The 26,942-nt window shown below is 42.3% G+C and overlaps 1 protein-coding gene, 1 long non-coding RNA gene and 1 pseudogene across 2 annotated transcripts; all 3 read left to right on the top strand.

The window, feature by feature from the left end:
* The first annotated feature begins 286 nt into the window (after positions 1–286).
* LOC119262020 (sterile alpha motif domain-containing protein 9-like) lies at positions 287–5,134 on the top strand. The gene is made up of 2 exons (XM_037532798.1): positions 287–340; positions 2,443–5,134. The coding sequence occupies exon 2, from the start codon at positions 2,498–2,500 to the stop codon at positions 5,132–5,134; it is 2,637 nt and encodes an 878-aa protein (XP_037388695.1). The 5' UTR covers positions 287–340; positions 2,443–2,497.
* Positions 5,135–11,119: 5,985 nt separating this feature from the next.
* LOC108414916 lies at positions 11,120–24,348 on the top strand (annotated as a pseudogene).
* Positions 24,349–24,513: 165 nt separating this feature from the next.
* LOC119262038 lies at positions 24,514–25,633 on the top strand. The gene is made up of 2 exons (XR_005129367.1): positions 24,514–24,572; positions 25,560–25,633. It is a non-coding gene; the product is annotated as an uncharacterized LOC119262038 (long non-coding RNA).
* The last annotated feature ends 1,309 nt before the right edge of the window (positions 25,634–26,942 follow it).

Raw genomic sequence — 26,942 nt, forward strand, 5'->3', positions numbered from 1 at the left:
CTATAACTGGGTGGAGCATGATCATGTGTCATCAGTTTAAAGTAGAGACAATAGACTTCCCTGTCATAAAGGCTACATTCACATCACACTCAGAAGGAACTCAGACAGGTGAGTCAATAAGAATCAATTAGTGCAGTGCTGAGATTATATACTGTAAGATTTTTCATCTCAGGAAAATCTTTTGATGTACAAAATGCATCGAGTGTTTTTATAACTGTTTAGCATTCCAATGGTTCTGCTAGTGAGGAAATTCATCATTTTGTTTCCTAGGCAATTACAGGCATTCCAGTTTCTCTTCTTCTATGCAGATATAACAGACTGGTCTCCAAGGAACCACACGGTAATACAGTTTGTAATACTACTACAGAATTACTGTTCAGTGAGTTTATGAAATTGACACTGTGTGCTTAGCCCATCATTTATAGATGAGATGTAGAACAGAATGACTTCAAAGTGATTAAAAAGGTTCATATAAGGTCTTGTGTCTTGCGTTGAGTTACTGCACATTTTCTTTTTAGATGTTACACTAAATGTTTATAGCAGTCTTTTTCAGTTTTTATATGTGTCAATATTGAAATATAGTTAAATGTTTTCTTGGAGATATACTAGATATACAGGGAGTCTTAAAAATAAGAAAATATTCGATGAAAACAGTTTATCAGACAGTGGTCCAGTTTTAAAAATCTGACTTAAAATAAAGAAATAAGAAACCCCCTTTCCCCAGAATTGTAAAATTGGACCACCTTGTGCCAACAGTTTTTATTTTCTGTGGGTGTTTCCTTACTTTTGAGACACACTGTACTTTGTAGATTATCTAAATATACTTTAATTTATACTTAAATATACTTATTAAATATACTTTAATTTATCCTATTAGACTTATCTAATATAGGAGAATATAATACAAACAATGCAGTTATTTCAATGCAATATACAGGAGCAATGATCATGCATGCAACATTTGGGCTGCTTAGGGGTGTAACAATCTTTATATGCAAGCTAATTTATTACTGTATATGACAATCTGTCTTGCTCTGTTTACCACAGAGAAAGTATTTCAAATGACAGAACACCTTTTTCTCATTTGCACCCACTTCTTGGACAGGCCAGGAAAAAATAAACTTAATATAGCAGAAAGAGCAATCCATGGGGTCCAAGCATTGTTTTGCAATTCTCCGGTTTAACAATTACTGTTGTAAAGTTTTATTTGTATGTAAATCATCTTTGCAGGTTTTCTCAACATGATGCAGGGTGACAAGTACTTTAGAATAGGACAAAACAGTCCCTATAGTTTACAGCTAAAGTGAAAATAGCTTTAAATCAAAATATACAATAGTTTGTGTAACTTCTCATGTACATTGTAGCAGAGTTTTTAAAAATAAGGATTTCTTTCATTTGAAACTCCTCTGGAGTGCTGTAATTTGAAATGCTTCCTCTATTTCAAACACAGCAAGAGATATTGTGACTTACACACCTTAAATGGCTTGCATATATTAAAGATTGGTATGCCCCTTTGGTATGCCTCTATGACTTTGTATACATCTGCCCCCTAAGAAAGGAATCTATTCATGTTTCAAGTCTGGTCACAATGTATCAACGAGTTTTAGCCAGGTGACTTTGAGAAAAAAAACAGCTGTGCTGCTTTAATTAATGTGTTCTAATGTTTCCTTAGAAATTCAGCATTTTTTGGACCATTATTTTGCTACAAACTATTTGTAGAATGTGCTGATTGCGAACAGCAAATATGGATGTATCTATGGTCAGCCTGGCAGCAAAAAGATAAACCTGACTTTAATTGTTAAATTGTGTGTAGTGCCTCAGTGACAGATTGAGTAGTTAGAAAAAAAGTGTTTTACATGTTATAGCACCCAGTAATAATGATATAATGATACATTACAGATATTACATACCTGTAATGTTCCCAAACAAGATGAACCACTTCTAATTTGGATCTCTTTGGTTGAGCACTTCTGTTATTAAATATATTAAGGATAAATCCCTGTGCAACAGACAGTGTGGGTGCTAATGAATCACACAGTTACAAATAATCACATGAGAATATGAGCCTTTTTCAATCATTGTCATGTATAAGTTTTTTCAAGTGTCCAGTCAGAATCTAGTCATTTCACATTGACTAAAACTTACTGCACAAAAATCCTAATAGTAGTCTACACTGCAATGTACATATTTTGTTTTTTCATGAACTTGGTACAATCTTGTCTCAAAGACGAGTCATGAGAAGGAAAAACCTTCAACACTGAATTGTGCGATTTGGTGGAAAGATTTGAATCAGTAACACATACAATACAGTACATGCAAAGAGAGGTAGTTATCTGACATGTTAAACCATTTTAAGGATGTTGGAATAAAGAAACATTGGTTTCACATTTTCAACTAATATCTCTTCATTTTTTTCTCCATTTAATGAATTTGGAAAATCAGCCTGGGTCAACATAAATTTAAACCAGTCAAGGGTTTACCTCAGAACTCAGACCTGATGGAAGATTACACTGTCCCTTCACAACGTGGCAATGAAATATCACTAAAGACCATCATTAGAGATCATCTGTCAACCCTTGATGTTGTGTGGGCAAATAAGTTTGAGGGTGAAAACATCAGTCCAGAAAATGCCAAAGAGAAAGAAGCAGAATTTTACAGAGGTGCTCCACCACAGTGGCTGAACTTCTATTGGGCTGAAAAGGAGGGGTCGCCCATTGTTAAACGGGATTTGTATGAAGTAATATGGAAGAAGATTGACATAAACAAACAGACGAGCAGAAGCATCACTCATGTCAACTTATTCCACCAACCTGGGAGTGGAGGGTCCACCCTAGCCATGCAGATACTATGGGACCTGAGAAAAAAGCTCAGGTGTGCCAAAATAGTCACATCTACAACAGACACGAAGGCTGCTGCATATCAAGTGGTGCAGTTATTTAATGCAGGTGGTCCTGAAAACCAGAACACTGTACTGCTTCTTCTGGACGATACAAGTGATGATCCTTCATTTCAAAAAAACCTTGAAGACAATCTCGTTGATGAGATAAAGGCAAGAAATTTCCCTGCCACTGTCCCTGTGGTCATCATATTAAACTGTGTCCGCCAGCTGACAGCGACAAAGAGTACAACGCTGTGCAGAAGTCTTTCAGAAGAGGAGAAAAACAAACTGAAGGAAAATCAAGCTGAAATCATTCAAAGACATGGAGACAGACATACTAAGTTCCATGCTTTTAACATTATGCTGAGCAATTACAGCCCATCTGTTGTTACAGAGATCTGTAAAATTCTCCATCCTATTAAGAAGAAAAAGAGGCCTCGTAAAGCACAACTTTTAGCATATTTAGCACTGATTAATTCATACGTCCCTGGTTCTTCTCTTTCCCGTGATCTATGCCAGCAGTTTCTTGAAAACAACAGTAATACTTTGGACGAGTTCTCTCTGGAGGTACAAATGCAACCCTTCACCGACATTCTGGTCATATTCTCCACCCAGACGAGAGAGAACAGAAGTGAGGATCACGTACGCATGGCACACCCCATGATTGCTGATGAATGTCTACAATTACTGACTTCAGCTGCTTTAACCAGAAGTGTCATCACAAGGAATCTCCTGACAGATCTCTGCAAAAACCCAGTGCCACTGTATTTGGTGAAAACCATCAAAAAAATGCTCACAAAGCGGGAAACAATACAGGACAAAGACAAGTTTTCTAGATTGATCCAAGACATTAAAGCAAAAGAAAGCACACATATGTGTGTTTTAGTCCTGAAAAGTGCCTCAAAGAAATTAGATCAAGATCCTTTTCTTCCACAAGCTCTGGCCCGATTCTATTACATTGAGGAGAATGATTATAAAAGAGGTGAAAATTGGGCTAAAACTGCAATTGAGAGGGATGAAAAGAACTCTTTTATTAGAGACACGCTCGGACAAGTGCATAAAAACCACCTCAAGAACCTTGTCTTGAATGCAGAATGCTCATCCAGACAAATCTTGCACACTGGAAAGAAAGCGACTGAATCTTTTGAAGATGAGGCTGAAGCTGCTGTGAAAGAGCAGGCACCCGAGATGAAAGATCATGGTATGACAAATATATCTAACTCCTTTAACAACAGGGGTTTGTACGGCTTCATGGAGGCTGCAGACATAATTTTCTACCATCTTACAAAAAAGAACATGGGATGGTCCGAGGTTCTTACACAGGAAATAACCCCTCAGACTTTCTTCAAATCTTGTCTGGGTGAAAAGTGTGAAAAGTATACTGCTCTACTTATTAGTCTCAAAGATGAAGTTGAGAAGACATTTGAGTTTTTTGAACAGTATCTTACTTACTCAAAGCCGAGCATTGACAACGATGAGCCAAGTTACTTTTGGCCAACTATTGAGAAATGCTACAACAAATATGTAACCAAAAGTGGGCAGAGAAAAACAGCGCTGCAGATGCTAAAAGAAAAGAAGGTCAGCACGTTTGCAGGACTGCTGAACGCTCCGGATTTAGATCTAGAACTGATCACAGAACAGTTGAGAGAATTACATTTGCATTCACCAAGTGATGCTGATGCTGTCCAAAAGTACATTCTTGCAAACATCATCCTGAGTCAAAGAAATGCCACATCTCCAGTGCTCAGGCCACTTGGAGAACTTCAGAACCTTTTAAAGGGATTCTGGAAAGAGCAGAAAGACAAAAGAAGCCCAGAGTTCTACCTCTTGGTCCTTTTGCTGTTTTGGCCCAGTGAGGAGCAGGTCAAAGAGAACTCCCCAGACATATCCGAATGTGTCAAATACATGCATGAATCATTCGAGAGGACGTACCAAAATTACCTGCGCTCCCGCTTCCTGGTACCGCTCTTTCTCCTCAGAGGAGGGCAGGGCCTTCAGAAACTTGTCCATACATCACAGATAGACAAGACCGACATTGATCACATTCACAAAGGAGATGAAAGCGCCAGAATCCCTGGTCTTCAACGTGTGCATGGACGAGTGCAAAGTTACAAGGTATTTTATGTTAAAGGATTAAAGGAGATTGAGGTTTCTCCCCAACATCCAGCCAGCGTCCGTCGCCAAGGACAGGTCTCTTTCTTTCTTGGCTTCAACATCAAGGGACCTGTGGCTTACAACATAAGATATGAGCAGTAAATGTACAGCACTGTGCAGAAGTCAGAGAGTATCATTTGTTTAATTAACTCCTAGTGCAAATGACTAGGAAGTACATGTTATTCATTTTATAGCAAATATTTGTGAAGAGAAGAAATGCAAAATAATCCTCTTGCATAAAGTAATTCCTCTATTAGATTAAAGACTGCATAAAGATGTTCCTCTATTAGATGTACAATGTTTTCCTGCAGACTGAGTGCTCCTATAACTTTTCTAGCCTTTACAGTAGCTTTAGCTGCCTGGGGAACTTACAGACCAATTGCATGCATTGTAAATATCACATGTGACACTACTCAGCTAATCAGATCTGTGCATTACGATGAGAACTGAGACTCCGGTGAGTGGCACACACACAGGGGAGGGACGAGGAGAGAAACAGCAGTCAGAGAAGAAAGTGAGTCAGATTATCTTACTTAGTGTTCTCTAGAATGAAAAAACTGGCAATAAATATTGTTGAAATATTGCTGAATTGTACTTTATTTGATTTGATTTTCAGTTGTTGACTGTATAAGATGTTGATATACCTACTGGGCTACTTCAGTAAAAAAGTATATGGCACATATAAAGCAAGTTTTAAAGCAAGTCATGAAGCAAGTTAGACATGATGTTCCGGACCTTTACTTGAGGAAATTTTCTTTAACTGGGCCTTATTGAACTTTAATTAAAGACCTTTGTTCTAAACCTTTAGTACAATTCCAGACACTTGTATAAGGTTCAGTCAGCTAAGCAGTAAACTTCTTTCACAAGGCATGAGTTAAAATGGACCTTCTCTGGACCATTTCTCCAGACTCATTTGCACAAAGGAATCACATTCATGTTTCAGCAATGTCATATAATGCAGATATGCTGGAGCAAATAATGAGTAATTAGTGAAGATCTTTAAAAAGTCCAATGATTGTTTGGCTGATAGCTTGACAAATCATACCACGTGAAGAATAAGGAAAGAATTGGTTTTGAGTGCTGTCTGTTTTTTAAATATGAACTTCTCGGTGGTGGGTTTAATGTGGACTACTTCATTTATGGAAAGTGTAAACGCAATCGAGTGACAAATTTAATGTGCCTTTTAGTGACATTTAAATGGGATATTGAAATGTAAGTAAATAATATCACAAACTGTCTTCTTTTCAATAAAGGACTACTCTAATGATAACTGCCCAAAGTCATTTTTGCATGGATATAAATTGAAAACTAAAATCTGTGTGGCAGCTGTCAGGAACTGCAATTTCAGCAAATAAGGATAAAACCACTTTAAGAAAAGTTTAACTTAAACTGTATTTTGTTGACTTATGTGAACTGCTAAAAAATGTCAGTTAGTTGTACTTTTGACTGAACTAAGTTGTGAAAGTTTTTAAAAAGCTATAGCTATAGCATATATGCAGAAAGTTGACTTAAAAGATAAAATTGGATTTTTTAAAGTGACTGATGTGGTTATGCTCACTCTACTCAACAATCTGATGGAAGATCTCAGGAAAACACAGAAGTCTGGAAAGGCCATGAAGTAGTAAGAATTTGCTGGATTGTTATCTTGAGATCACAAGGTAACACTCCAGAAAATTGTAGCCACAGCTCATGGCCTCTCCGGACTTCACGTCATTATTAAAGAAGGCAGAGAGTAAGACGTCGTGTTCTGAGACACATAAGCTGGACACCTGTCCCATCGCCGTCTTTTAAAGATCAGAGCATAAACTTTGTCTCCTCTGCAGACCATTTTTTTGTTTGTTTGTTATTTGGACAGCAATCTCTGTTTTTACTGGTTTTACAGTCCAGGCTGAAACATTTCTTATAACTTCATAGTAAATGAGCGGAGCTAATGTGCTGTAGGCTGGATAGGATATATGTAAATATGCTGGGTTTCATGACATCACAAAGGCAAACTTAATTCCTATACATGGACAGTGTAGACACGGGAGTGAAGATTTTGAAACTAACATTTTTTACATATTATATCGAATTCTCCTCTCCTTGGATCACCACCTTATCGTGGTGGAGGGGTTTGCGTGCTTGAATGATCTTAGGAGCTATGTTGTCTGGAGCAAAAGCTCCTGCTAGGGTCTCCCATGGCAAACTGGTCCTAGGTGACAGGTCAGACAAAGTGTGATCCATAATAACCCCTATGAAGACACAAAAGCAGGACTTGTGTACCCTGCCCGGAACAGGGTTACCGGGGCCCCACCCTGGAGCCAGGCCTGGGGGAGGGGCTCGCCAGCGAGCGTCTGGTGGCCGGGCATTTACTCATGGTGCCCGGCCGGGCCCAGCCCGAAGGAGTTACATGAGTCCCCCCTCCCATCTACCCACCACCAATGGGAGGGGCAGTAGTAGGGGTTCGGTGCGTTGTGGATCGGGCAGTGTCCAAAGGCGTGGGCCTTGGCGTTCTGATCCTCGGTTGCTGAAATTGGCTTTTGGAACTTGGAACGTTACCTCACTGGCGGGGAAAGAGCCTGAGTTGGTGCGCGAGGTTGAGAGATACCGGCTAGATATAGTCGGGCTCACCTCAACACACAGCTTGGGATCTGGGTCCAATCTCCTTGAGAGGGGCTGGACTTTATTCTTTTCTGGAGTTGCCCATGGTGAGAGGCGGCGGGCAGGTGTGGGCTTTCTCATAGCCCCTCGACTCGGTGCCTGTATGTTGGGGTTTTCTCCGGTGGACGAGAGGGTAGCTTCCCTACGCCTTCGGGTTGGGGAACGGGTCCTGACTGTTGTCTGTGCTTATGCACCGAACAGCAGTTCAGAGTACCCAGCCTTCTTAGAGTCCTTGGGAAGGGTGCTTGAAGGTGCTCCTCCTGGAGACTCTATTGTCCTACTGGGGGACTTCAATGCTCACGTGGGCAATGACAGTGAGACCTGGAGGGGTGTGATTGGGAGGAATGGCCTCTCTGATCTGAACCCGAGTGGTGTTCAGTTTTTGGACTTCTGCGCAAACCACAGTTTGTCCATCACGAACACCATGTTTGAACACAAGGATGTCCATAAGTGCACATGGCACCAGGACACCCTAGGCCGCAGTTCAATGATTGACTTTGTAGTCGTGTCATCGGACTTGCGGCCATGTGTTTTGGACACTCGGGTAAAGAGAGGAGCTGAGCTGTCAACTGATCACCACCTGGTGGTGAGTTGGATCAGGTGGTGGGGGAAGATGCCGGTCAGACCAGGCAAGCCCAAACGTATAGTGAGGGTTTGCTGGGAACGTCTAGCAGAAGAACCTGTCAGATTGATCTTCAACTCACACCTCCGTCAGAACTTTGACCAGATATCGGGGGAGGTGGGGGACATTGACTCAGAATGGGCCATGTTCCGTTCCTCCATTGCTGAAGCGGCTGACTGTAGCTGTGGCCGTAAGGTAGTTGGTGCCTGTCGGGGCGGTAATCCTCGAACCCGGTGGTGGACACCCCAGGTGAGAGATGCCATCAAGCTGAAGAAGGAGTCCTACCGGGCATGGTTGGCCTGTGGGACACCAGAGGCAGCTGGCAGGTATCGACAGGCCAAGCGATCTGCGGCTTCAGTTGTCGCCAAGGCAAAAACCCGTGTATGGGAGGAGTTTGGTGAGGCCTTGGAAAGTGACTTTAAGTCGGCTCCGAAAAGATTCTGGCAAACCGTCAGGCGACTCAGAAGGGGAAAGCAGTGTGCCACTAGCACTGTATATAGTGGAGATGGTGTGCTGCTGACTTCGACTGAAGACGTCATTGGGCGGTGGAAGGAGTACTTTGAGGACCTTCTCAATCCCACCGACACGTTCTCCAGTGAGGAGGCTGAGTCTGGGGACATGGGAATAGGCTTGTCCATTACTGAGGCCGAAGTCGCTAAGGTAGTTAAGAAGCTCCTTGGTGGCAAGGCTCCAGGGGTGGATGAGATCCGCCCTGAGTTCCTCAAGGCTCTGGATGTTGTGGGGCTGTCTTGGCTGACACGCCTTTTCAACATTGCGTGGACATCGGGGGCGGTGCCACTGGATTGGCAGACTGGGGTGGTGGTGCCTCTTTTTAAAAAAGGGGACCGGAGGGTGTGTTCCAACTACAGGGGAATCACACTCCTCAGCCTCCCTGGCAAGGTCTATGCAGGGGTACTGGAGAAGAGAGTCCGGCTTATAGTCGAACCTCGGATCCAGGAGGAACAGTGCGGGTTCCGCCCTGGTCGTGGAACACTGGACCAACTCTTCACCCTCTCCAGGATTCTGGAGGGTTCATGGGAGTTTGCCCAACCAGTCCACATGTGCTTTGTGGATCTGGAGAAGGCATTCGACTGTGTTCCCCGGGGTATTCTGTGGGAGGTGCTTCGGGAGTACGGGGTACATGGCTCTTTGCTACGAGCCATTCAGGCCCTGTACAAACAAAGCAGGAGTTTGGTTCGCATGGCCGGCAGTAAGTCAGACTCGTTCCCAGTGAGAGTTGGACTCCGTCAGGGCTGCCCTTTGTCACCGATTCTATTCATAATTTTTATGGATAGAATTTCTAGGCGCAGTCAAGGGATGGAGGGTGTCCGGTTTGGTGACCTCAGGGTCACATCGCTGCTGTTTGCAGATGATGTGGTCCTATTGGGGACATCAGGCCGCGAACTTCAGCTTTCGCTGGATCGGTTTGCAGCCGAGTGTGAAGCGGCTGGGATGAGAATCAGTACCTCTAAATCCGAGACCATGGTTCTCAGGCGGAAAAGGGTGGAGAGCCCTCTCTGGGTCGGGGATAGGCTCTTGCCTCAAGTGGAGGAGTTCAAGTATCTCGGGGTCTTGTTCACGAGTGATGGTACAAGGGAGCGGGAGATTGACAGGCGGATTGGTGCTGGGTCAGCAGTGATGCGGGCTCTTTACCGGTCTGTTGTGGTAAAGAAAGAGCTGAGCCATAAGGCAAGGCTCTCGATTTACCGGTCGATCTACGTTCCCACCCTCACCTATGGTCATGAGCTTTGGGTAATGACCGAAAGAATAAGATCGCGAATACAAGCGGCCGAAATGAGTTTCCTCCGCAGGGTGTCTGGACTCTCCCTGAGAGATAGGGTGAGAAGTTCAGTCATCCGGGAGGGACTCGGAGTAGAGCCGCTGCTTCTTCACGTCGAGAGGAGCCAGCTGAGGTGGTTCGGGCATCTGGTTAGGATGCCTCCTGGACGCCTCCCTCGGGAGGTGTCACAGGCGAGTCCACCCGGGAGGAGACCCCGGGGAAGACCCAGGACACGCTGGCGCGACTATATCGCCCAGCTGGCCTGGGAGCGCCTTGGAATCCCCCTTGGAGAGCTTGTGGAAGTGGCTGGGGAAAGGGAGGTCTGGGCTTCATTGCTTAGGATGCTGCCCCCGCGACCCGAACCCCGGAGAAGCGGAAGATAATGGATGGATGGATGGATGGATATATCGAATTCTGCTATTTAAAATAAACAAGGACAGTTCAGTTGGCCATCATATGGAGCCTTTAATGTCAAAATAAAAAATGAGATGGTCAAACGCGAGTCTGGAAAACAGGCTAAGTTTTCTAGATTGATCCAAGACATTAAAGGAAAAGAAAGCACACATATGTGTGTTTTAGTCCTGAAAAGTGCCTCAAAGAAACTAGATCAAGATCCTTTTCTTCCACAAGCATAGTAAAATAAGTTTTATAAAACAAAAAGAGAGTTCTAAAGTCTCCTTAATGGTTCAACATAACAGTGATTGCACGAAAATTATTTCTTTTTTTGCATTACTGTGTAACAATTTCACCTCCCAGCTTGTTTTTTTTTTTTTTTTAAATAAAAAAAAAACTTCATGTTGCACCAAGTAAAGCTTTTTCATTATAATATATGTTTTTCCGCAAGAGGTCCCGTTTATTAGAATTAGAAAGCACAACAGACTAACGTTACTGCATAAATCACGCTGCACCTGCACCAGTTACGAGCTTCTCCTGTGAGTGCATTTCTTTTTCCACCTGTACTGCGACAAACCCCGCCCTCCTGCGCCAGGATTGGTCAGCAGGTCGTCCTCACAATACGTCCTCCAATCCTCGTGTACACAGCAGGGTGACACTAGCCAATCAGAGCAGAGTGGTGACATTGAGGCTGCGGCGGAATTTGAGGGGAACCTGGTTTCTTATCTGAGGTGAGTTGACTGTACTGTGTGACTGACATGTCAGCTTAAGTGTCTTAAGTAGCTTAGAACCTGCTTGGTTTAACGTTCCAGGTAACGCTAGCTAGAACACCGCTAGCCCTGTCACTGTGTTGTCGGCGGCTGTTTCTCGGTTTTAGCTAGCTTACATAACGCGGAGTAAAGCGGAACGTTTGGGGATGTTTTGGTACTTATTAGTTGCCCAAGACGCCTGTTTGTCGTTTAGCTTGTATGCTACTTAGTAAAGACATAAAATTGTCAGTAATGTCAGTTTTCGTGAACATTCTGTGAAGTTTTGAGTGGGATTTGTCAGCAGGATTTCTCAAAGGCCGTGAACTGAACTGGGAGTCTGAGGACTGTCCGGTCTGAATCGGTGTCCGCTAATCGCTCTCTCAGTAAAATGTCAGTAAAGCCTCTAAGTCAGCGTCTGTGGAGGTTCACTGTTTTTGTTGTGTGTCCTTCTGTCCAGAAAGTCTCTCACGGCCTTTCTGCTCATCACAGCAGAGCAGAGGCAGAGAGTGAACGCAAATCAGATGACGGTTCGTCTCACTTTCTGTTCCAATCTGCAGCACTTCACTGCGTTTCCGTAAACCGCTTCCTATGTATTATTAAGCTTAAAGGGAAACTCCACCGATTTTCCAAAATCTCTGCTAAATTAACCGGCTGACATGTAAGCAGAGTCGTTCAGAGTGGTTTGGTGTCAAACGCTCCGTTCAAGAGAAACTTACAGACCAAGAATTGTTTACAGTAGTGGTGATAGGAACCAGACGTCCACCTTAGTTACTGAATCATTTCACATCAAACTACTCTAAATGGCTTTATTCACATCCCAGTGACTGAATTATAAAGAAATTTTGAAAAGTCGGATGTCATTTCTTTTTAACTTTAGTCTTTGTCTGGAAAGTGTCTGGATTAAAGTGTCTGTAGTGTATTTATTTATGTTTTGTTTTAAATGTCTTTTCTCTTTCAACAATAGGGCTGTAACATTCGACTGTGACATTAGACATTAATCAATCATTTGGATTATAAATCGCATTGTAAACTAATAATGAAGAGAACAAAGGTGAATAACATTCCAGATTTTACCAGTGTAATGAACAGTCCTGCTAATACAAAAGATAAAACCTCTTTTTCCTGTCAAAATTGGAAACTTAGGATGTGCAAAGTAGCAGCAATGAAATATAACAAAATGAAATGAGTTTCGCTTAATCAAGTAAATAAAAACCCAGTCTAAATTTAAACAGTGCGTTCTGATGTCTGTCTACACTCCCCTGTGTGTTTGCATAGATCGACCTCTTGAAACTGTCTGTGAGCGTTCATGTGGTAGGGTGGACTCAAGTGGCCTGGAGGTTACTGTGTTGGCATGATTAGAAGAAGATTGAGCAGAAGGCTGGTTAAATGGTTCTCTTTACCCATTTCTTTATAGCAGACATTGTCTAAAATCCAAACAGCACTATAAAAGATCCTTCACCATGGTATTGCACACAACTCTTTACACACAAAAAAAGCCCCAAATGCATGACAGGCATTTTATCACTCTTCCTTGACTATCCTTACTTAATTTCTCTCTCTACCTCAGGGTACATAATGGCAGCGAGACTAGCCATCTTACTTGCAGCAGCTAGACCCCCTTACCTAGACTGGGCCTCTCCTTAAAAACCTATAGCCCCTCCCAGTGGACTAAACCAAAATTAAATTCAGGTATTCATAAGGCAACAGTCACATTCCTATTGACAATACACACATACTCAGCATTTACTTCAAGTACATACACAATATATGCAAAAGTATTCACTCGCCCATCCAAATCATTGAATTCAGGTGTTCCAGTCACTTCCATGGCTACAGGTGTATAAAACCAAGCCCCTAGGCCTGCATACTGCTTCTACAAACATTAGTGAAAGAGTGGGTCGCTCTCAGGAGCTCAGTGAATTGGAATCAATCACCAAGCACGATGCAAAGCATTGAACGCAGTGGTGTAAAGCGCTGCTACTGGACTCTAGAGCAGTGGAGACGTGTTCTCTGGAGTGACGAATCATGTTTTTCCGTCTGGCAATCCATTGGATGAGTCTGGGTTTGGCGGTCGCCAGGAGAACGGTACTTGTCTGACTGCATTGTGCCAAGTGTAAAGTTTGGTGGAGGGAGGACTGTGGTGTGGGGTTGTTTTTCAGGAATTGGGCTCGGCCCCTTAGTTCCAGTGAGAGGAACTCTTAGTGCTTCAAAACCATGAGATTTTGGACAATTTCATGCTTCCAACTTTGTGGAAAGCCTTCCCAGAAGAGTTCAAGTTGTTATAGCTGCAAAGGGTGGGCCAACATCATATTGAACCTTATGGATTAAGAATGGGATGTCACTCAAACCCGTATGCATGTGAAGGCAGACAAGCAAATACTTTTGGCAGTATAGTGTATATCTGCCGATGTAATTCAGGGCCAGTGTTCAATATTAGCAATTAGTTTATTATCAGTTTTGTTTTTCTTTTTCCCAGGTGCACCCCTGTCCCCGTGTCCCTCCCAGACCTGCAGGAATACAAGAGGACCGAATGATGAGCGCCGTCATTCTCTCCAGGAAACAGGTAAGTAACTGTCTCTTTATGTTAATTAAAATAAAAGGCTCCTTCATGCCTTTGTCTCTTTTAGTCTTTGTTCATGGCTGTTGGTGATGTGCTAGAGCAGCTATGCAACAACAATGCAGTGCTTCAAAATGTAAATGTTATTAGGAACGTGAACAGGGTTGCTGTGATTAATAGTTACTTACTTCTCGATTTAAGACGGCCTGCGTTTTGAAATAGAAACTGTTACAACTCATAACAACATAAGATGGCTTTAAGCATTAATATTACCTAACTAGCTAGCACAGCTAACATATTGCTATGAATGTTCAAGTGAGCAGTTGTGTTGCATTCTTAGATGCCAGCTGAGGTCGGCTTTACAAACAGCACAACTGACAACCTTGTTTCCTGAGTTTAGCGTGAAATTCTACCTCACTTTTGAAGATTGCCTTGATGCCTTTTCTCATTGCTGCCAGTATGGCCACAGCTGTAGAGGACACCAGTGTTTTGGAGGAGGAGTTGACCTGCCCTGTCTGGACCTGTACCGTGACCCTCGGCTCCTGCCGTGTAGCCACAACTTCTTCTTGCCGTGCCTGTGGAAGCTGAAGGGGCGCTCAGAGCGAGGGCAAAAGAACTTCAAGCTCGCCAATATTGCAGATGGGTTCCAGTGCTGGTGTCAGGCCCGAATACCCTGTATCTGGCAAGCAGTGCCCCACCCACAGGACTGAGGGGCTGTGATTACTGCCCCCCAGAGCCCATGGATACGAACAAAGGGTCTACAGCGTTGAAGACGTGCCTGAAGTGCGAGGTGTCTATGTGTCCAGAGCATGTGCAGCCCCACCTGGAGCTCCCAGCTTTTCGGGAGCACCCGCTGGTGGAGCCACTAGGCGAAATGAGAAAGAAGAAGTGTGCAGAGCATGACGAGATGTTTCGCTATTCTTGCGTGGACGAACGCACATTTCTGAGTAACGCGTGCACCATCGAGGGAGGCCACAGTGGACACAACATCAAAAACACCATGAAGGATATGTGGGTAGGACACTTCATGCACAGTAGCCACATTTACATGCAGCATGAAAATTCGCTAATATTCGGAATAATGGTTAAATCTGAATAGAACGGACATGACATGTAAACACCTCAATCAGAATACAGTAGACCTAATCTAATTGAACGAGGTGGGTTATCCTGTAAATAATCTGTTAAATAGAACACGTAAACGCCTGTGTCTGATTACATTCCCAGTCGGAAAGTTTAAGTCCATTCTGCATGCATGTTGCGTCATAGTGAAAGTTTATAACATTCAACATGGCGGAGCAGGTATGCAGAGGAGACGAAGGTTATGCTCTGATCTTTAAAAAACAGCGGTGGGACGGACGTCCAGCTTATGTGTCTCAGAACACGACATCTTCCTCTCACCCTTTTTTCTGAGTCTGGCAACATTTTAGAGCAATTCAAAACACAAGCACTGCTCACTGCTGCTCATCTCACTCTGACTGGAGTCATGTGATGCTCGTTGTCATGGTTACATCTACACTGTGTGGTTCTCTACACATGCACGTAATTTTGATCTGATTACTTGTAGTGAGCATGTAAACAGATTTTCCATCAGATTGTTGAGTAAAGTGAGAATAAACACCTCAGTCTTAATATATAATTGGTATGTATTCAGTCATCAGGCATCAGTCAGGCATCTCCTGTGACTACATGTGAGATTTCGTCTTATTGTAGACAGTTGCCATTAAGTCATGTGGGCAGAATAATATAAACATTTATGTTCCATACCTGGTAATACATTGTAATTACAGTTAACAAACATACTTCAGTACCAAAACTGGTCTGGTGTTGCTTTGAAAAAGAAAATATTTATTAAAAACCTTACATTAATGAAAACATTGCTGTTGTGACAGTGATGGTCCCTTCTGCTGATCTAGTCTACCCTAATGTTGTCCAGTATCTACTGCAGGAACAGCTTGTTTCAGTGTTCACATTACAAATAAACAGTGGACACCCTGGTTAAATTTCACATATTGTTGATCTACTAAGTAAAAATAAGGCACTCAGAGAACACATCTACACATTTTAATACACAATTACTGTTCATTTACTGACCTGGATAATAATAAAGCATAATGTGAAAAATTATGGCATATCTTATATTTTGGTTTTTTTTCCCCCAAGACTTTAAACTTCACAAATAAAATAAAAAACTGTGCAGTAGAATTTGTAGAAGATGCCATACTTCAGCTCATTCCCTGTTGAGCATTTATTGAACTACAACGAATGCTCACCTGTAAAAAAAACAAAAAAAAATAAATAAATAAATAAAATAAGTACATAAATATTTTGTTTCATACCTGAACATACGGTTTACAGTCATATGCAAACTTTACATTTAATTTGTTTTCTTTAAGCATAAAACACGAGAGGGAGTGTATTATCGTGAAATAACATCACGGCTGTGATCGTGATAACACACACCTCAAGTGTTCTATTACTTTATTTAACTGTTCTATAAAAGCAAGAAATAAACAAATCAGGCCGTGATTGCGGTGTTTAATATGTTTTAATGTTCAGTTTTCCTTGCACCAAATTATAATTCCTAAACGAGCAGCTTGCTGCTACATCAGAGTAACGAACTCTACCCACTCGCTGCACAGCTGGAAGTTTGTTCTCCAGCTTCTTACACTAAATTTCCAAAAAGTCATCAGCACTGAGCAGATTTTCAGTCGACAGCTGTGACAGAAGAACACCTAAACAACCATTTACCAAACGTTTAGTCTGACCTTCAGACTAAATCAGACTGAGCCATGAAACTGCCACAATATCAAGTTTAGCTCAGTTTTGTTTTTTTTGGAAGATCAGTGTTAATGTTGTTTGGTTCCAGCCAGTCCGTGAAGCTTCTTACAGCCTGTTTAGTTTGGCGAATGGTATTGAGTAATGGTATTGATTTTTGGCCGATTCCAGGTTGTTTAGGTTTCTTCTCTCACAGCTACCAACTGACAAGCTTGCTCAATGGTGATGACATTTTGGAAATTGAGGGTAGTCTTATCTACAGAATCTGGCCAAATCGTCTGTAGGTCAATGACAATTAATATTCAATCATTATAAATATTTGTTGTTTGTTTATCTTTTTTGCAATGCTTCCATACCCAGTTACGACTTGCTTCTCAGGGACTAGAAAAGTTTTATTTGCCCTCCTTACTGGGCCTGTTATTCACCCTCTTTGTTGCCTTAGACCTTCATGGAAGAGGCTGAGCAGCGGGTGGAGGCCTTAAGAGGCACCCTGAGGACCCGGCTGGTAGGTTTTCTGTCATCACTATGTGAGAGTTTGCACATGCATGAGGCAGAGCACAGCCTCAGCGTCCAGCAGAACTTAACTTGTATCGCTGAGGACCGCAGCCGCCTAGCAGACATCCACACGGGCATCGAGCGGCTGCTGCAGGAGCATGACCCCTTCCAGTTCATCAAGGTCAGTGACTCATGCAGGGGTCCACATCTGTATTGCCCTACAAAAGCAAAGAACTGTGATTTCACAAACAGTGAAACTGGGGAAAACCACTGCTCAGGTCTGTTGTGCTGCTGAGAATATATGTAGGTGTGTAAATGTTCAGTATTAGAGGAGACTGGAGGGGCGCTCCAAAGAGAAACAAGCTAGAGGGATGAGGCCCAATCCCGTTTCACCCCTCGCTCCTACCACCTAGCTTTACACCTAGCTTTACTCCACTAAAGTGTTAGGGCTACATGACCCTCCAAACGGAGGTTTTTCAGAGGCTCACCTCAAATGGAGTGTTATGAGAAAAAAAGAAAATCTGGCAAGATGCCTGCCGATAATCTTTGTTTAATGTCGTATTATGGTCCTTTTCTTCATAACAAGTGTAAACAATCGCTAGTATGCTGTTGTCTCAGGTGATAGCTAAATTTCCCATTCCACCTTAAATTCTGATGCCTGAAACACCAGAATGTGACTGCTGCTCTATTAAAGGAACAAGAAAATTCGACTGAAAAGCTAGCAAATAGCTGACTTCAGCTTTATATCACCAAAGAATAAGGGTGGGCGACAATAAATATTTGCCCACCCTTTGAAAGCATATGATGCGCTAAATGTAACCAAAGCCCAGCGATGAGGAGCTGAAGTTTACGATCCTCTTTCACTGCAGACTGGCAGGGTCGCCTACAGAACAGCGCTAGTAGCCTGAAGATGAAGTAATGCACTTTTTAGTTGAGGGTCCATTTTGTTGGGAAGATTTGTCACTGCCCCTGGTAACTCAGCAACAAGGGGTAAGGTGACACTCGAAAACAAGGGATGGGGTAAAAATAAGAAATGGTATTGAGCTTTACTGTGTGTATTCTCTCTGAAACAGAAGGAGAAACTGTTGGCACAAAACTTTTGAAGGCTGTTTTGGATATACACTGTATTCTTTTACTGTCTAAAGCTCATTATTTGAGCTTTAGAATTGTCTACATTAATCTTGTAGTTGTTACATAGTCACACGCCAGACATTGGGGGAATCTGTAACATTGTGGTTATCTGGTAAAACTCCCATCTAATTAAGCACCACAGTTGCCATTTCATTAAATTGTTTGGTTACTAATAATTCATCCATCCATCCATTTTCTGCCGCTTCTCCGTCAGGGTCGCGGGGGGTGCTGGAGCCTATCCCAGCAGTTATCGGGCGGAAGGCAGGATACACCCTGGACAATACCTTTGCCAAACTCACATTTTGCAAGGTTTGAAGCTAACGAAGCTTCTTGTAAACAACCAAACACAACATGAAGAGTTTTCACATGGTCAACCCATTCGGAGGAATACACCACGATATCATCTAGGTATACTTCACTATTAGAAACGCCCATCAACGCACGATTCATTAAAGGCTGGAACATAGCCGGAGCGTTTCGAAGGCCGAAAGCCATTACAGAATACTCCATGAAATTATTTGGTGTAACAAAAGCCGAGACTTCAGCTGCACGTGGAGTTAAGGGCACTTGCCAGTATCCCTTAAGCAAATCCAATTTCCACACATACTATGCTGCGCCCACTTTGTCTACACAATCATCCATGAGTGGTAAAGGAAATGAATCAGGTTTTGTTACTGCGTTAACTTTCTTACAGTCAATACAAAAATGCACTGTACCATCTGGCTTTGGTACCAAAAGGCAGGGCGGACTCCATGCACAAGTACTCTGTACTGCCAAACCATTTTCAATTAAATATTCAACCTCCTGCATAAGCTGTCCCTTAATCGGGGTTGACACGATATGCATGCTGCTTAATAGGTAAATGATCACCCACATCAATATCATGAGACACAAAGTGAGTGCGTGAAGTGACATGTGAAAACAGATCACAGTGAGACTGGATCATCCGAACAATATTATTGCAGGAACCATCAGATAAATAAAACAAAAAAGACCTCAAGTCTCCCAAAATTTCTGAGTTCTGCAGATGAGCTCCAGACAAGGAACTACTTCGCAGGCTCAAACCATCTTCAGCAGAATCAGGTGCAGAAGATAACACGGACAAAGCAACAACAGGGGCAACAGACGCAGAACCCTCAGGTTTCATACATTCAAAACCATCTTTTCTACAAAAATAGGGCTTTAACATATTAATATGGCATACCCTCATTTTTCATTTTCTATCAGGAGTACGAATTACATAATCGGTGTCATTAAGATTAGCCTCGACTATGCATGGACCACAAAACTCAAATGCATGGAACACAAATACACGGTCACCAATGAAAAAGCAACGAAAAGCCTCCCTTTTATCAAAGTGCGCTTTCATTTCACCTGGGCTGAGGATAATGAAGCTCGAGCTAAATCACATGCATGATGTAAACACTCACAAAACAAGCTAAGCTAGGAGTAGTTTACACGGACATCCATTTTTCCTTCAACAGCTTCAGTGGTCGTCACACCGTCTCTCACACTGCAAACCGACTTAAGTTTAAGACTAAAGTTAAAAGAGATTGACTAAAGTGTCTGATGAAATCTCTCCAGCGTATCTTGAGACTCTGGATGATATACACTAGATACTTGATGTTTTATGTTTAATTGAGACACCTTTTTAAATAACTGAGACATAAAATTTTAACCTTGGTCAGTCTGTACAACTCGAGGAAGTCCAAAAGTAAAAAAACTTTAGAAGGGCCCTCACAGTAGCCTTGGATTTTAAAGAACGCAAGGGCACAGCCTCTGGAAAATGTGTTGCAGCACACATAATAGTTAGTAGGTAATATATGGGCAGCCTTCGGCTGCGGATGTGGTCCTACACAGTCAAGAATAACACGCTCCAACGGTTCACCCACAGCAGGAATGGGCTGGAGAGGAGCGGGTGAAAAAACTTCACTTGGCTTACCAGCAAGTAGTCATGTATGGCATGACCTATAGTACTTCAGATTTTAACCCAGGCCAAAAGAAATGCCAAAGGATACCTTTGTAAGTTTTAGTTACACTCAGATGTCCAGCAAACTGTGATTATGGCCTGAGCTTAGGACCTGCGCACAAAATTTCATGGGTACAACTAATTGGTAAACTGAACCTCACTCTACATCACTATAGATCATCACAATACATCACAATTTGTTCTCTCTCAACGGACAGTGGCAGTTCTAATTCAACTCCACAAACAGAGGACAAGGACTCAGACTGCGTTGCACCAGAAACTGGCGAATCTTCTGGAGAAACATTGGGGCTATCATTAAAAGACATCAGATAGATCCACAGTTTCGCCAAACTTACGAGATTGCGCTCTCATCACTACACAGGCAGGAAAAACAGAAGGGAATTCAGACACCATATCTACTACTTTTTGAGACCCTTCTAATTCAAACATCATAACATAAATTACCTCTGGAAGGGGCAACACCTTTCCGTCAGCTAAATCATTCCTAAGAGTCAATTCAACGCCCTCCACAGGTAGCTGAGAACGGACAGCAACTTTAACCAATCCTGAAACCAGTTTAGACTGAATATATACATTGTGTAAGGGAACTCACACCACCCCCAATTCAATTCCTGTACCAAAACATCCAAACCACGTATCATTAGAAAAAGGTAGAACATCATCGAGAATAAATGACTGCTGCACCTGTGTCCCAAAGAATAGTAATAGGAGTGGGGTCTTCCCTACCAGTCAAAGACACATTACCTATAAAAATAAATGGATTATACACAGAATCAATTTCCTGGCAAGTTGAGTCCAACAGAGTGGGAGAAACATGCACAAAGCCAACTCCTTTTGGCGCTTGCCCCTTATATAGATTTATCCTCTTTAAAGCTGGACAAACAGCGATAAGATGGCTGAATTCGTGGCAATGAAAACACTCCCAGTTTTCATTTTGTGTCGATGGTTTAGATGTTTTCAAATGGTTTTTCAAATGCACCACAGTCTTCTCCAGTAACACATTTTAAAATTTTTCTAATAAAATAAGTTCATGGAGTTGCTCATAATTAATAATTAGTCACCTTGCTGGACTGACTCTGACACTGACTCTCTTTATCAAAAAGCCCTTCTCACGGGCAAACTCAAGGCAGTTTTCAAATGATTACAACATTTTTGGCAATAAGCCTCAGGGACCAACTCATAAGCCCTTAGCATGGTGACTTTTAATGAGTCATAATTAAGACAAGAGACAAAGCAGAGCGAACTTTTTGGGCTTTCCCAGTCAATTTACACTGCAACAAAAGCAGCCAAACCTCTCAAGGCCAGCGTAAGGCAGCAGCTATACGCTCAAATACGCCAAAATAAGAATCAACTTCAGTCTCCCTAAAAGTGGGAACCAAATGAATTTGCTTACTCACGTGGAATTCACTGGGGCTTACAGGAGAAGGGGAACAAAGACAGGGCATTTAAAACAAGCACGGGAGAGGTGGGAACCGGATTCACAGGAGACATAGGAGCCTGTGGTGTTGAAGGCAAAGCTTCAACCCGACGAGTGCGCCCACATTCAAGTTCATATTGTCTAGTGCGTCATATTGTCTTATCTCATGCTCCTGACATTTAGTTTCAAGGTCAAGCTCCTTTAACCGAATAGCTAAGCTAAGAATTCCCAAACTGACCAATTAACGAATGCAAAACAGGATCCTCACTTATAACAGGAATTTTAGCTGAAGCTTCACCCCCAACTGCCGGCTTTTCCCCAGACACCAGACTCCCTAAATCTGAACTAGAAACTGAACCGGAAGGCATGGATTGCACTGTCTTGTCTTTAAAGTCATCTAAAGATGGATATAACTGGTGTTTTGCTGTTTTATCTCTGTCTTTTTCTAGAACCTCAACTTTTGCTTCAAGAAGAACAAGCGAAGGCTGTGTACTTTCACAGGTTTTCTGTGCACTAACGGTGGCACGTTTGTGATCAGCACATTCTTCTTTTAATCGGTCAATTTTGTTCTCCCATAAGCAGAGCGTGCCACTGTCTGAAAATCTGAACACACCCCTCACAATCTTTCTTTTTTACAGCTTTAGCAAGAACTGTGAAACACTGCTCCTGACTCCACTCGGAGCTTTCTGGAAGATCAGACTTTTTACAGGGTTTGGCCTTTCTTTTTAGACAAAATGTGTCTAGCAGCATTGATAAATCTACCTCAAATGCTCTTGTGTCTGCATATTGAGGAGATGTGGATTCTGTAGTATTATGAGTAGAACCAGCCACACCTCTGGAAAACCAAACGCGGGTTCCTTTCTGCATTTTAAGTGCTAATACTTTAAACTTACATAATTACAAACAAAATAAAACCAAAACCAGTAAAGTAGATCTGAACTCTTCCCCGAGTCAGGATGCCACCTTGAACTCTGATCAGGAACTAAGAAAGATCTACAATGAACAGAGTCTCTAAAACTGTCCCTCAGTAAGAAACACCTTTCTACTGGATGTACGGCCAACAAACAGGAGTAAGTCCTGCAACCTTACGAACACCGTTAGTGTATGAGGTGAAAGTTCAGTGTCTTTACAGCACAGGATTAGCCACCAGCAGACAGTCATCAGAGTCTTGTATTCCGTCCAACTGCAGCAGATGTTTACAGCATCTCAAAATAGGAGCTTCACATTTCAGTAGCTGGTCAGTAATCAGAGGGGTGGGGAACTGAGGGCTGGAGTCCAGCACAGGTTGGTGGTTTCACTGCTACAACACAGCAACTAAACCTGGTCAGTAACAGCTGAGGACCATCAAATGTGTTTTAGCAGCAAAATGGGTAAAGTATGCTGGACTAAAGTGCTCCAGCACTGGACTTCCTCACTATCACAGCAAACAGGGCCATTTCTAGCCACGAGGGATAAAAGCCATTACTTTTACCCACAATTATGATATTTTGTTTTATGTAATTTGTGTCAGTCACAACATAAACAGAAAGCCATCGATATAAAGCTACAGACCAAATGATGCAGAAATCATACACACAACACAAACAGATGCTGTGGTTTATTTGTTTATTTCATTATTTTAGTTTGGAACTTTACAACTTTGAACAGGAAGCACTTGTTGCAATCCTCATACTTATTCTATGGCACTAGGATTCGTAATCGTGGTAGAAATGTCATATTTTAAGCTTTTTTTTCGTCCTCATCGTCTTCGGTGCCTTAAAAAGACTAATTTTAAATATCCCATCTTCAATTCTCTGATTGGCTGGTTGCTTATTTATATGTAAATTTATGCAAAATTTGCATGGAGGATGAGGACGTTAAGGAGATTTGCAGTGTGCTGCATTGTGGAAAGGGTAACTACAGTGCAGGAAGTCCAGTCAAACGATGCTTCACACTGATCTTCTACACTGGTCTCTGAAGCAGAAGAAGAACCAGGATGGAATGAAGATCCAGAAGCTCAAACTGGATTTTTCACCCAGTTTATTGCAAACATCACAGCTTTAACTATTAAAGAGGAAAACTATGAAACTTATCAAACATCTTAAGCACGTAAACATCAGGACAGAAAAAACAGGACAAAGAGCCGTCCTCCAAAAACTGACACCATCCAACACACTAGGCTACATAAGTACCATGAAGAAAAGCAGAGCTGCTCAAAACCAGTCAAATCAAACAATAAACGAAGATCTTTAATAATTCAAACAGCATATATTTAAACTCCTGAACATAAGCGTTCTCTAACCAGGGAGTATTTTAAAGCATTAAAGATTTCTCAATAAACTGGATAACATTGATCATAATCGAACAGTAATATTGCTTGTTTTTGTTTGGGCCTAAATTATCAACCTAACAACGAAATCCTGCTTTGTGAAACACCTCCCAGGTAAACATCAGGCCAGATCAAGGAGAGGAAACAGTAGCGCTCCTCGTCACCAGCAGATGGCGCAGTTCTGCGCTGTCCCTCCCCGTCACCAGTAGACGGCGCAGATCTATACTGTCCCTCCTCGTCACCAGCAGACGGCACAGATCTATACTGTCCCTCCTCGTCACCAGCAGATGGCGCAGTTCTACACTGTCCCTCCTCGTCACCAGCAGACGGCGCAGCTCTACACTGTCCCTCCTCGTCACCAGCAGATGGCGCAGTTCTACACTGTCCCTCCTCGTCACCAGCAGACGGCGCAGTTCTACACTGTCCCTCCTCGTCACCAGCAGATGGCGCAGTTCTACACTGTCCCTCCTCGTCACCAGCAGATGGCGCAGTTCTACGCTGTCCCTCCTCGTCACCAGCAGATGGCGCAGTTCTACGCTGTCCCTCCTCGTCACCAGCAGATGGCGCAGTTCTACGCTGTCCCTCCTCATCACCAGCAGATGGCGCAGTTCTATGCTTTCCCTCCTCGTCACCAGCAGATGGCGCAGTTCTACACTGTCCCTCCTCGTCACCAGCAGCAGGTGAAGTTCATTACTAATGAAAGGCTTTTAGATTTAACAGACGCTACTGAGTTTAAACCTTAAGATCTCCTTGAGCTGAAGTGAACTCAGCTTAGCTTACACAGCCCTCAGGTGGAGCTCTGACTGTGGATCAGTTCTATTTTGAAGGACTGAACTCCTCTTTATCTAGAACACGAGAACCACGGCTCTCAAAAAGATGGTTGTGGCTAACTAAACTCCCCAAAGAGAGAAAAGTGGGTGAGTTTAGATGATCTGAATGTTTCCACTGCAGATCAGGAGATTATCTCTGATTTAATTGTTGTTCTCCTCACCTGAGCGATAGTTTCCGACTATTGGAGCGAGACTGTGAGATCCACACAGTGCTCAAATAGAGAAGTCACTAATGATCACTAATTCAAAGCACTAAGAGCACCAGAACAGAAACCTGAACGGCACCATCAAATATTTCCACAATTAGCACTTTGTAAACGCTTCACAAAAGTGATGTCAGCCATCCAGAAAGCTAACGCTAACATCATTAGCATGTATGCTAGCAGGTAGACAGTGTTTTCGTAAGTGTTGTCCACATTAACATTTGAAACGTTAACAGTTAAGCCCTCCTGAGGTTTGTAACCTTTACGTTTTCCCACTGTTTACTAAAGAAACAACATTTCATGTTCATAATGTCTGATCTGCCTACCGGATAAAGAGCCATTCTTCTTTCTTCATTTAGAGTCACTGTACTTCTAAAACAACACCTCATTGGCTGATTGGCTCATCACTAATGTAACATGCAGACCATTAGCATGGTGTTTATATGAAACTCTGAGCCAGTTTTAAAGATACTGGAATAAAAAAAAGTATTGAAAATGTTGGGCATTTGAATGTTTTCCTTTCATATCTGATATTCAGACTCACAAAGTATCTTCAGAGGCCACTTGTAGCCCCAAAGACCAAAGGCTTATACAGCAGCTGAAAGACTGACCAGAGGTCTGTTGTTGTTTACAGATTTACTCCAGGTGGAGCGAGCAAGCAGTGCCTTTCTTTGAAATTACTGGTGAATAAAAGTTGTGTGAACCATTTACTGCTCACCTGTGCATTTGATGGTACCTTCATGGCTGTGCTCATCATCGCTCCCCCCCCCCCAGTGTTATTTTGCAGACATGGGCATTAAGTAATGGAGGATGAATGGTACAATGTGAAACATTAACAGTCTTTATATACTACATCAAATGAGAGAATTTAGTTTTCTATGATACGGTCTCTAAGATTACAGGCCATGATTCACCTGATCTTCCAGTCCTCATGTTTATGGTATCTCTGGAGCTCTTTCTATAAATGTGAAGACTAGTCACAAAATAATTTAAATGAAGTTAAAGTGCTAAAATGTACTGCTCATGCTCTTTCAACTCTTGTGAAAGAAAGCAAAAACAAAATAAAATGTAAAATTTCAATAATAACTGAGCATTAACTAGCATAGTAATCAGATGCATTCACTGTCAATGTGAAGACCAAAAATAAAATACTTGTAAAACTGCAGTTATTTGTTCTCCTGATTGGTCATTTGAGAAATGTGGGTGGATCGTAACGTTCATAGATGATAGAGACTAAGAGATGTTGCTCCCATAATCAAAAGCAGTTTGCTTTCTTTGATGAAAAAGACGTTAAACTAGGCAGAATGTGATCGAAGCTACTAAAACCCACACTAACACAATGAGCAAATTTAGCTCGGTAACTCAGGAAATCAGCATAATGCCCTGTCAGGAACTTCCTAAAACACGTACTAAAACACTCTTAACACATGCTTTTGTTGGAGTTTTTCTGAAATCTACACAGGGTCAAAACCTATTTAGGTTATTAATTAAGAGGTGCTGAAAGTTGCAAAGTGATTTTCAACTTCACAATTGCAATTGAAGGTTTCAAGATCAGTTCAAACAACTGTATGTAAACCACTTTCCCAAGGTCTGGAAGAAGACCCAAACTGTCACCTTCAGTTGAGAGGAAAGAAAGTCAAGAACAACCCAAGAACCTCCAAGGCACAGGCCTGGCATGTCCCGGAAGCTGCTTTTTGACACATTCAAGTTTGAGTAAAGTTTGCAAATGACCACATGCACAAAAAAGCCTTCTGAAAGCAAGTTTTATCATCAGATCAGACAAACACTGTTTGGCTACAGTGTCCACAGGTATGAGTAAAGGTGAGGTATTCAGTTCCAAAAACACTGGCCCAACTGTTAGGCATGGTGGTGGTAGTATCATGCTCTAGGGCTGTTTTGCTGTCTATGGAACTGGTGAATTGTAAAATTCCACTGGATGGAATAAAGAAGAAGGAAGCATATCTAAGACTTATTCAACACAGCCTCAAACATAGCCTTGAAGAAGTTTTTTTTTCTG

This window comes from Pygocentrus nattereri, chromosome 22 (assembly GCF_015220715.1).
Source record: "Pygocentrus nattereri isolate fPygNat1 chromosome 22, fPygNat1.pri, whole genome shotgun sequence".
Classification (NCBI taxonomy): Eukaryota; Metazoa; Chordata; class Actinopteri; order Characiformes; family Serrasalmidae; genus Pygocentrus; species Pygocentrus nattereri.

Excerpts from the sequence above, each read along its gene's own strand:
- LOC119262020 (XM_037532798.1), top strand. The coding sequence starts at position 2,498 with ATGGAAGATTACACTGTCCCTTCACAACGTGGCAATGAAATATCACTA.